Raw genomic sequence first — 11542 nt, 5'->3', positions numbered from 1 at the left:
TTAAAAATGGTATTCATTTTACAAAGCTGTTAAGCAGGCAATACTGCTTACATTAGCCCCATTTAAACCTGATTGAATTTTATCTGCGTAACCCTATTTCAGTAAGCAAGATATTTCTCTCCCTGTAGCAAGTTTAATGCTCAGACACTCCCGTTGCATAAAAATGGATAAGGCTTAGTACGTAGACCCAGCACTAAGCTATACACCGATCACAGGTCTGGTAGAACATGGGGGCATTTAAAAAATAAAATAAAAACGATTCTGCCCGGCGCCCATGTTTTTAAAAGTTACCCTAATGGCAATTTCACACAAGGAGTTTTCACAGGCAATTTTGAGGCAAGTGAAAAAATGAACACTTTGGAAGTACGACACATTTTTCTACTAGGCCTACTGTCTTAAGAAAATGGTGTGGACGTTACGGTGTGGTTGTTTCTTCTTCTACTGCCTTGAACTGGTTGCCCGTAAATTGCCAACAGAAGCCGCCCCATCAAAAAACAACCATAACACCAACATTCTCAAAATATAGAGACGAGAGGTAGTTTTAACTAGGCAGGCAAATAGAATTTGGCATTTATTAAAAATCGGAAAGAATGCAAATACGACTCAAGTACACTATGCTAAAAAATTTAAATGCAAATATTATTAAAGTAGAATTCATTATACAATCTTGTCTACGTTAAAAGGGAATTCAGGTAGGGTCCAATACGTTTTAATGGCAAAGTAAACTTTTGGTTTAGAACCTATACAGCAGTTTCGATAATATAAAGCGTTTCGAGAAACTTCAAAATAATGTGGTTATTTATAAAACGAAAAAGGCTATTAGTTTTTATGCCACAAAAGCGAACGCTTTTTAGATTTTGTATTCCTATTACGGATTATTTTTCCTCAGTGTGTGGACATAATATTGCTCCAGATTTAAGGCGATGTCTGAAAAATGCAATCACCTTTTCATTGCAAAAGCTACATTTTGTATGGTTCCAAAAACCAAAGGAATACTTTGCCTCTAAAACAATGCACGCACATGCGCTAAAACAAACTGTAACTGAGCCACAAGAACTATTTAAGAAATACACAATACAATACAATAACTAAAATATAAGGTATATGCCATGAACAGTGGCGTAACTAGACAGGACATGTCAACCACCCAGAATCTTGCCCTAATTGTCAGTATCCCAAATGGATTCAAGAAATAGTTTAATATTTGGTTCAATGTTATCCTCTACAAATTAAGTATTTACCCCCGCTTGCACCCCAAATGAAAAGGTAAATTTATTTTAACGCCCAAAGTAATGAAAGATCGTGTGCATAATTGTTTGTGTCCACTTACTGCAAAAAACTAAACCACTTTCCAAATCGGACGAAACATTAAACACTATATTATATGTTTTCGATCGTCCATAACTAACATAATGGGACAACATAACACGTAGGCCTTTTTAAAGAGCGATGCGAGCTTGTTTTGTCGTCTGGGGGACACAGTTCAGGGTGTTCTGCACAGCGTTTATGCAAATTAGCTATGAGTTGACCTAGGGTCAACAAAGCCAAAGAAAGGCATATCACAGAAAGTGTGTTCGTTGTTAGGAGCCTACAGTATTGTTGTCATTATAGTGTTTTTTACAACACAGAATGAACATTCCTCAACCACCTTTAACCCATTGGAAAAGACAACTCGACTCACTGAGCCTTTCGTGGAGGAGGAAGGTATCCAGAAAAGCGAGACAATTATACCCTGTCAATCAAAGTCAATAATTCATAAACATTTGGTGGCAAATAATATAAGAGTAATAAAGTGGTGAGGAAAATGGTTGTCAGTATGACAGAGTGGATTATGAACAACCATAACGCCACAAAATCTTTCAGTTTTGTTATCACACGTTACAACAAAATGGAATGAAAACGAACACATCGCAATGAAAATTAAGAACTAAACAACTTTAAAAGCCACATTCCGAGATTTCACACTAATGTTTAAACTTACTTCTTTCCATGCACTTTTAACATTAATTTAAACTATTTTAGCAATACCACTGTCATGAATGGTTATTATTTAGAAAGCAAAACAATGTAAAAGCAGCTTACAATATTTAAACTATAAACCCTGTCCAACTATACCCAGCAACAAAAACCTAACAAATTATAAAGCAAAAGGAGTAATATGGTGAAATGTGCAAGGAAACAAACCTCATCACCAAAGGCCGCCATTACAGACAACGTTGCCCATTTTGGGACAAGTTTCAGTACTATTCTGCCGAACTCTCTGTCTGTCGCACACATAGTTTGACAAGAGTATCGGTTAAATTTGTTACCAACATTTTTCCAGTGCATCTCAGACCAGCGTCAGTTATATTCTGCCAGCCGCAGTGTGAGGCTTTATAAAGCCAACACCAACACATAGGCCTTCATTACAGAACATGCATCCACCATTGTCGACGAAACTTATGTCTCTCGAACACAGTGTTGGAGTAGATAAATTCGGCTACCTTTGTAACCAAAATTCATTGTTTGCAGTGCATCTCAGACCAGCCTCTGTAATATTCTGCCAGCCGCAGTTTGGGGCTTTATAAAGCCAAACAAACACATAGGCCTTCATTACAGAACATGCATCCACCATTGTCGACAAAACTTCTGTCTCTCGAACACAATGTTGGACTAGATAAATTCGGCTACCTTTGTAACCAAAATTCATTGTTTGCAGTGCATCTCAGACCAGCCTCTGTAATATTCTGCCAGCCGCAGTTTGGGGCTTTATAAAGCCAACATCAGCACTTAGGCCTTCATTACAGAAAATGAGCCCACCATTGTCCACAAAACTTCTGTCTGTCGAACATAATGTTGGACTAGATAAATTCGGCTAACTTTGTAACCAAAATTCATTGTTTGCAGTGCATCTCAGACCAGCCTCTGTAATATTCTGCCAGTCGCAGTTTTGGGCTTTATAAAGCCAGCGAACACTTAGGCCTTCATTACAGAACATGCATCCACCATTGTCGACGAAACTTCTGTCTCTCGAACACAATGTTGGAGTAGATAAATTCGGCTACCTTTGTAACCAAAATTCATTGTTTGCAGTGCATCTCAGACCAGCCTCTGTAATATTCTGCCAGCCGCAGTTTGGGGCTTTATAAAGCCAACCAACACATAGGCCTTCATTACAGAACATGCATCCACCATTGTCGACGAAACTTTCGTCTCTCGAACACAATGTTGGAGTAGATAAATTCGGCTACCTTTGTAACCAAAATTCATTGTTTGCAGTGCATCTCAGACCAGCCTCTGTAATATTCTGCCAGCCGCAGTTTGGGGATTTATAAAGCCAAACAAACACATAGGCCTTCATTACAGAACATGCATCCACCATTGTCGACAAAACTTCTGTCTCTCGAACACAATGTTGGACTAGATAAATTCGGCTACCTTTGTAACCAAAATTCATTGTTTGCAGTGCATCTCAGACCAGCCTCTGTAATATTCTGCCAGCCGCAGTTTGGGGCTTCAAAAGCCAACATCAGCACTTAGGCCTTCATTACAGAAAATGAGCCCACCATTGTCCACAAAACTTCTGTCTGTCGAACATAATGTTGGACTAGATAAATTCGGCTAACTTTGTAACCAAAATTCATTGTTTGCAGTGCATCTCAGACCAGCCTCTGTAATATTCTGCCAGCCGCAGTTTGGGGCTTCAAAAGCCAACATCAGCACTTAGGCCTTCATTACAGAAAATGAGCCCACCATTGTCCACAAAACTTCTGTCTCTCGAACACAATGTTGGACTAGATAAATTCGGCTACCTTTGTAACCAAAATTCTTTGTTTGCAGTGCATCTCAGACCAGCCTCTGTAATATTCTGCCAGCCGCAGTTTGGGGCTTTATAAAGCCAACCAACACATAGGCCTTCATTACAGAACATGCATCCACCATTGTCGACAAAACTTCTGTCTGTCCGACACAATGTTGGAAAAGTTTATATCGGCTACCTTCGTAACCAAAATTCGTTGTCTGCAGTGCATCTCAGACCAGCGTCTGTTATATTCTGCCAACCGCAGTTTGGGGCTTTATAAAGCCAACATCAGCACTTAGGCCTTCATTACAGAAAATGAGCCCACCATTGTCCACAAAACTTCTGTCTGTCGAACATAATGTTGGACTAGATAAATTCGGCTAACTTTGTAACCAAAATTCATTGTTTGCAGTGCATCTCAGACCAGCCTCTGTAATATTCTGCCAGCCGCAGTTTGGGGCTTTATAAAGCCAGCGAACACTTAGGCCTTCATTACAGAACATGCATCCACCATTGTCGACAATACTTCTGTGTCTGTCGAACACAATGTTGGACTATATATCGGTGATCTGGTATTCAATAATATTTGCAGTGCATCTCAGACCAGCTTCTTTAATTTAGCCGAACACAGTGTTGGGTTCGGGTAAACTAAACTCAACACAAAGGCTTTATAAAAAGCCATGACTCATGATATTACTTAATGATATTACTGTTAAATGATTTTTTTTGCGTTATCCCCCACCCCTCCCCGTTTGATACTAATTTTAAATGCTTATTTTACTAGCATTAAAGTCACACCTCGATGTCCAAACAAACTTGTGAAGAGCTTACAAAGTGATTTCAAGCAAACCCGAGTTTTGGTTAAATCCTTCTGTGTTAGTGAGGGCAGCGCTTGGGTGAAATTTGTCTGGCGGGTTGGTCTCTTGCTGGGGCGGAAGGTGCGTTGACTGCCCTACTGCTGCATCGTCATGTTGTTGTACAGGTACCAACCCTAAAGAAAGTATGCATCACAATTTTAAATATAAACACCGTTTAAAGGGTTTGTGTGCTTTTTTTTAGAACACAAAACACAATGTCCACAGAATAATATTCAACTTACACGTATTGAAGGTAATGATGATAGAAAGCTTCCCTTAAAATATAATTTGCTAAGCTGTTGTACTTTTTGAGATATTAGTGAAAACAAATGTCATATTAATAAAAAACACTTTTTGCGTCTCGGGAAATAAACATTATTGTAGCATGCACAACATGCGCAACATGCGCAACGTATTTACCAGTACTGGTATCAACGCGACTCTCCAAAAAACATCGCTCTGTGATTTTCACTTGTTTTCCTTTGAAGCGAAGACTGTGGTCTCCGGAAAATAGTGTATCGTATCTTTATCAGAACCATAATTGAAACGTGATTTTCAAAGTTAACTTTGGTTTGCCGAAGTAGACTTCATTAGCATACGTACCGTTTCTTCGTTTCTTCAGCAATGTCACTCCTACTACGAGAGTCAATGTAAAGACGCCTCCACAGACTCCTCCAAGTGCAAGTCCAATTGGCAACCCTGGATGTGTGTGAATAGAATTTGATTTTTTGGATAAACAGCAACAAGATTGGCAGCAATAGGCTTCTCATACTATCAAAATTAGAAAAATCACCTGTGTTCTTAAAGACACTGGACACCTTTGGTAATTGCCATAGACCAGTCTTCTCACTTGGTGTATCTCAACGTAGGCATTAAATAACAAACATGTGAAAATTTGAACTCAATGGGTCGTCGATTTTCTGAGAAAAATTGAGGAAAAAATACCCTTGTCGCACAAGTTGTGTGCTTGCAGAGGTTTCGAATTCAATTAAAATATTTTAGTGAGAGATTACTTCTTTCTCAAACACTACTCTACTTCAGAGGAAGCCATTCTCTTGAATGTTTTATGCTATCAACATCTCTCCTTGCTCGTTACCAAGTAAGTTTTTAGGCTAAATTATTTTGAGTAATTACCAATAGTGTCCAGTGCTTTCAAGTATAGTGACAGCGCTGGAAACAGGAAAACATTTTAGGGGCAAAGTGGGTGAACCATCGTTTGTCAAGGGGGCACTTCTGGTCAATCAAAACTGTTGTTTCTTGCCATTTCCACAAAATATATAATCTGACCAGAGTGTATACAAAAATACATTATCTGCGTTCAAATGGGAAAACAGTTTTACAAACATGGACGTTATTGCAAAGCATGTAAATTGCAACATTTCCGTTCTGTAATTTTTAAACAGGAAAGTCCGGATTTCAATTGGGGGCTCGGACATAAAGGGATGGTGACAATTGAACTCTTTTAAAAATACCCATGTCAGACGAAGAATCTTATGCGAGAGGGAGCTTACCATGAGTGTTATCGATACCGTCAGTGTTGTCAATTTCGTTATTGATTTTGACAACATCCTTAGACGAGCCGCGGTCTTTGTCTCCTTGGTCACCCGGCACTTCAATGTCTTGACGCACCGGTGATGGCGTTGTTCCACTGGGAATAATTCCAAGTGCTGAGTATTAAAGAAATTGTACACATTTAACCAATGGTACAAACAAATAGGGGGGGGGGGGAGGTTTTTGCCGGTTTTCTGTAAGGATCCCAATGGATACAAGTCTTAACTTTGTTTAGTTTTTCATTATGTCAAATTGAGCCTAAACTGTGCCAAACTGACCCAATTAGCCAAAACTGTGTCAAACTGACCTGAACCTTTGTAAAAACTGATGGGACAAAACTGTACCAACTGAGCCAAAAACTGACCCAAACCTTTGTACGAACTGAGCCATACTGTGTCAAATTGACCCAGATGTTTGTAAACGAACTGAGCCAACGTGTCAATAACTGACTCAAACCTTTGAACGAACCATGAGCCAAAACTTTGTCAAACTCACCCGAAACCGTTTCAAGATGGACAAACTGACCCAAATATGTTTCCAAATCAGAGTTTAAACCCATGTATAGTAAACCCATTGATTACCTCGGCAAGTATAGCAGTGATCGTCCTGGGACTGCAGATCACACGTTGAACATGATACACACATCCCCAATACTTCCTCATAGACGGTCATATTATCATCGTCATTGCATACCTTGTTCATTCCGCCTGTACATGGAGTATAGTAGTCAAGGGGTAAAAACAGTGAACACTTCTCAATGAAGATTCATTAGATTAGAAGACGATCAGAGTATACTGATCGAAACGTCGAGTTGAAACCAACGGTTCCGATCAGATCCAACCCAACTTATTCAGGGATTATCATATGGTGTTACCGTAAACCTTTACTACATAGATTAGAATTGGTTGACTGCTATTTATATACAAGAATACACATAAATTGTCTTGGCTCCCGTGCTTACAAATATATAAAGATAAAAAGACACTAGACACTAACAGTAATTGTCAAAGACCATTCTTCTCACTTATCTCAACATATACATAAAATAACAAACCTGTGAAAACTTGAGCTCAATTGGTCGTCGAAGTTGCGAGATAATAACAAACGAAAAAACGCCATTGTCACACGAAGTTGTGTGCTTTCAGATGCTTGATTTCGAGACCTCAAAATCTAATTCCGAGATCTTGAAATCAAATTTGTCGAAAATTAATTACTTCTCCGGTGCTTTAGAGGACAAACCTTATTAATACCCTCCCTTTAACCACAATCGGGTGTACCCTTAGTCAAACAGTGTATGTGGTGGGAGGGGGGGGGGGGGGGGGGAGGGACAACCACCACCGCAAATTCAACCGCAAAATCACCCCAGGAGCCCACAATAATATTTTCAAAATTATGATGGCTCATTGTTTGGTAATTGTTGCGGTTTTTGCTTTCACACTTTATCAACAGAATAATTTGAACGGGCCCCAAGGAAAAGAAATAATAACGTAAGAAAAAGGGCACAATTTATCTCATCTAGAAACAGGCGCACCGTGCAAGGGTCAATGAACAATGCACGGATCGTCGTTTTAAAAGATATACACATTCATCCCAGATCGATGATCAAACGGAATATAAAATGGCAATCAGGTTCCACTATAAGCTGAAATTGACTCTCCCCAAAAGCAGAAAAAACATACAGAAAAAGGAAAACATCCAAGGCCAGCCCAACCCTTCAGCACCTTTCAAATAAAATAAAAACCATCCCAACTCAAACCACTTACATGTATTATGCCTTCTCTTAAAGTCACCTTCTCCCCCCCCCCCCCCCCCCCCCCCGCCAAAAAAAAAACCCACACATATAAAGCCGGCACCACAAGGCAATAGATATTCAAAGGCAAAGTATACCTTCGGTTTTTTGAACCGATAACATTTTGTAATCTTACTTCAAAATCCGGAAGGAGACCACACAAGAAGAATAATCCCTAATAGGACTACATAATCTGAGAAGCGTTACTGACAGTACAAAAATGACAGATTTGATATATTCAAATTTTGGGGCATAAAGCTGATATCTTTTTACACAAGCACACAATCCCATTACTTCCTATAGTGAAATGTTATTATCAAAAGCTGCTGTGTTGGCTCCTATTTTATTGCCACTAATTTTTAGAGTGATTACCAAACGTATAAATACATTCCCTGCGCCATGCTGCCATCAAGTTGTATGTATCCAACAGCAGTAATGCATGATAATAATCATCGAACAATATTTAAGGAACCAGACTATTTGGCCTCCCAGCCTCGGTTTGGTTACATTGATTTGAATGCATGTGAGAAACACAAAATGGCCGAACCATGACAATGGTATCTAGTTTCCTAACATCAGCGCATCTAAACACCATTTAATTTCATTTAAATTGTAAAAGAAGACAACATACAATACAGTGTACACGAAAAGATCATCATCGAGACGTGGAAGCAAAGCTGCACATTTTTTTTTCATTACACGCAAATTATGTAAACAGACAAAATACCCATATTTGACCATTCAGTATGTTTTACAATCAAATAGATTAATTCTCACTGAGCTCCATGTTATCCTGCGATTTATTAGGTACCAGAGGCCAGCACATGCCATGGTGACCTATCCAAACTTCCATTACAATAATCACCCACAATTCTGTAAAAAGAAGAAGAAAAAACTTTGTCAATGGCTGACATGAAAATTCTGGTATTTTTTTTACTAGCATTGGAATGAGGCATTGCATAAAGAATCACAAACTTCCTTTTTTCGGAAATCAGAATTTGTGGAGGTAATTAACTAAAAACGGAAAATAATTCACCACTTACTGTTCATCAAAGGCGACACGGTTAGTTACAGACTTTCAGCTGATCGTTTATGTTGCGTTTCGCTCCACACCGGCTCGCTTATGAAAATATGTGACGTGTAATGCATTGGTCTTTTACAATACGTAAGGGGGGAATTCCCGGCTGCACGGGCAGGATTGCGACATATGGCGTTGGATTCCACTGAACACTGAAAGAACAAGGAATTAGGGTGAATATCATTAAAGATATCACTGGACACCTTTGGTACTTCTTACTTTGTGTATCTCAACATATGCACAAAATAACAAAAACTGTGAAAGTTTGAGCTACATTGGTTGTCGAAGTTGCGAGAGAACAGTGAACGAAAAACACTCTTGTCGCAAGTTGTGCTTTAAGATGCCTTTTATTCGATTTCAATATTTGAGTGAGAACTTACTTCTTTCTCAAAAACTACGTTCCTTCAGAGGGAGCCGTTTCTCACAATGATTTATACTATCAACAGCTCTCAATTGCTGGTTACCAGTAAGTTTTGCTTACAGTTATTTTGAGTATTTACCAATAGTGTCAATGCCTTTAATAAAGGGCGGAACACGTTGCCTTGGATCAGTCGAGTTGGTCTTTGAAAAGCGTTCTGTAACCGTTTGTTGTAAAATGCATATGGGTAGAAAGATGTTTTGAAAGTAGAATACAATGATCTACGCAAATATGCCTCGAAATTGCGTGGTTTTCTTTTTAACTCGTCGACTAACACGGTCGGCCATTTATGGGAGTCAAATTTTTGACTCCCACAAAATGGCCGACCGTGTTAGTTCGCGACGTAAAAGGAAAACCGTGCAATTTTGAGTGATACTTGTGTGGACCATTATATTCTACTTTTAAAACATTTTTCTAACCATATGCATTTCATAACAAACGGTTTCAAACGCTTATTATAGACCAACTCGTCCGATCCAAGGCAACGTGTTCCTTTAAACTTCAAGGAAGTGTATGTATGTAGGGCCTCTTTTGATGTATAAGCATACTTCAACAAGAAAACAAGAACAAAACAACAATCTGTTATACTTTACAGGCCTACATAGATAATGAAACACTCCAAACTACATCAAAGGACTCGGATGTTCAGACTGTTTATATTTTTAAGAAACTGCTCAAAATCTTAGCTTTTTCATCAAGTGCATTGTACTTAGTTTCATGTAACTGCCTTGAGCGCATTTGAAAAATTGTTTTATTTTTATTTTGGGGATATATAAATGTCTTCTAATTGATTGATTGATATAGAATTGTATACTAATTACGACATTATCTACTCTCGGATTAAATAACACAACCCTTTAATCGACCGGAAGGATGGTCTACGTAACGGATGTTGAATCATGCATGGTGGTAAACCTAAACGGTTGTAAATACGAATAGTTAGTCATTGTCAACAGTCAACGAAATTTGTATCCATGTCGAGATTCCCGCTCGATTTTTAATTGAATAACGTTGTTTCTATTCATCGAGAGTCAATAGAAAATTTGTTCCATTTCTATGGAACCAACGCACAACCACGTGGTAATTTGGCTTAAATGCCCTTATTATAAGCTTGCATATGACGTAATACAACAAGGAGGCAGCTTATTGGATGAAGGCTTCTCGTGGTGCGTTGAAAACGTGCGCATGAGCTCACCAGTAACTAGCGATGATCGCAAAATTGATAACAGCTCTCAACGTAGAAAACGTGATGATTATGGTTAAATACCAATACCATAGAGCTATTATGCATGAGGTACCGTCACAATGCTATACCAAAACGAGGCGATGGGTGCAGCCACTGCAAGTGATGGTGGACGTGCGCCCATTGCCTCATTTTGGGAAAGAATTATGACGTCATGCATAAATATTAAGAGAGGCGTATAGCTCTATGCTAAATACTCATCTGCATTATCCGTCATATTTTAAACGCTTTTTATTGTGCGTAGAAAACGTGCGCGTGAGCTCAGCATACGGTTGCGTGGAATTCGAATGTGATAACATTTTGATGTGTTTGAAACAGGCTATAGTGAAATTAGTCAGAAAGCACCATTAATTACTGTTGTAAATAATCCCATAAAATCGTGTAGTGATGATTCTAACTAACACATTATGTGGCGACCCGGGGTGTGCCATTTGCCTCTTTCGAGCAATGTAACTATTGCCATGAAGATGTATAGTATTTTTCGGTACGTACACTGGTCTATGGGACCAAAGGACCCTGAAAATAATGGAGTTGACACCAAACTGTTTGATGCTGTAGGTCACCAGAACACACTCAAACAAAATCGACAATTAGTAAACAATTTGAATCATGCATTCTAATTTATTATCTACCGGCCAATTCAATTCAAAAGCCTATTCTACGCACATTGAGCAATTATTTAGTGTAAAGGCACTGGACACCTTGGTAGTTGTCAAAGGTCAGTATTCTCACTTGGTGTATCCCAACATATGCATAAAGTAATAATCTGTCAAAATTAGGACTCAATTGGTCATGGAAGATGCAAGAGAATAATGGAAGAAAAAG

At 38.8% G+C, this 11542-nt stretch overlaps 1 protein-coding gene across 3 annotated transcripts; it reads right to left on the bottom strand.

The window, feature by feature from the left end:
• Window positions 1–546: 546 nt before the first annotated feature.
• Window positions 547–9099, bottom strand: LOC117292535. 3 transcript variants are annotated; one of them, XM_033774620.1, is made up of 6 exons: window positions 9022–9099; window positions 8756–8851; window positions 6771–6896; window positions 6150–6305; window positions 5242–5337; window positions 547–4772 (listed from the first exon to the last, which is right to left on the bottom strand). In XM_033774620.1, the coding sequence occupies exons 1-6, from the start codon at window positions 9026–9028 to the stop codon at window positions 4609–4611; spliced, it is 645 nt and encodes a 214-aa protein (XP_033630511.1). In that variant the 5' UTR covers window positions 9029–9099; the 3' UTR covers window positions 547–4608. The 3 variants fall into 3 exon arrangements, with proteins under 3 accessions (XP_033630511.1, XP_033630513.1, XP_033630512.1); XM_033774622.1 differs by lacking the exon at window positions 9022–9099 and having other exon boundaries at window positions 8706–8842; XM_033774621.1 differs by lacking the exon at window positions 9022–9099 and having other exon boundaries at window positions 8734–8842.
• Between the last annotated feature and the right edge of the window lie 2443 nt (window positions 9100–11542).

The sequence above is a fragment of the Asterias rubens genome, chromosome 7 (genome assembly GCF_902459465.1).
Source record: "Asterias rubens chromosome 7, eAstRub1.3, whole genome shotgun sequence".
Taxonomy (NCBI): domain Eukaryota; kingdom Metazoa; phylum Echinodermata; class Asteroidea; order Forcipulatida; family Asteriidae; genus Asterias; species Asterias rubens.
Note: the sequence above shows the minus strand (reverse complement) of the source record. Positions and strands in the feature narration are given on the sequence as shown.

Bases quoted from the DNA above. Each gene is read 5' to 3' on its own strand.
- LOC117292535 (XM_033774620.1), bottom strand. The intron at 6,897-8,755 runs GTGAGAATTAAT...CTCCATGTACAG, and splicing joins GCAGGATAACATGGAGCTCA to GCGGAATGAACAAGGTATGC. The intron at 4,773-5,241 runs GTACGTATGCTA...TACTTTCTTTAG, and splicing joins GCTGAAGAAACGAAGAAACG to GGTTGGTACCTGTACAACAA.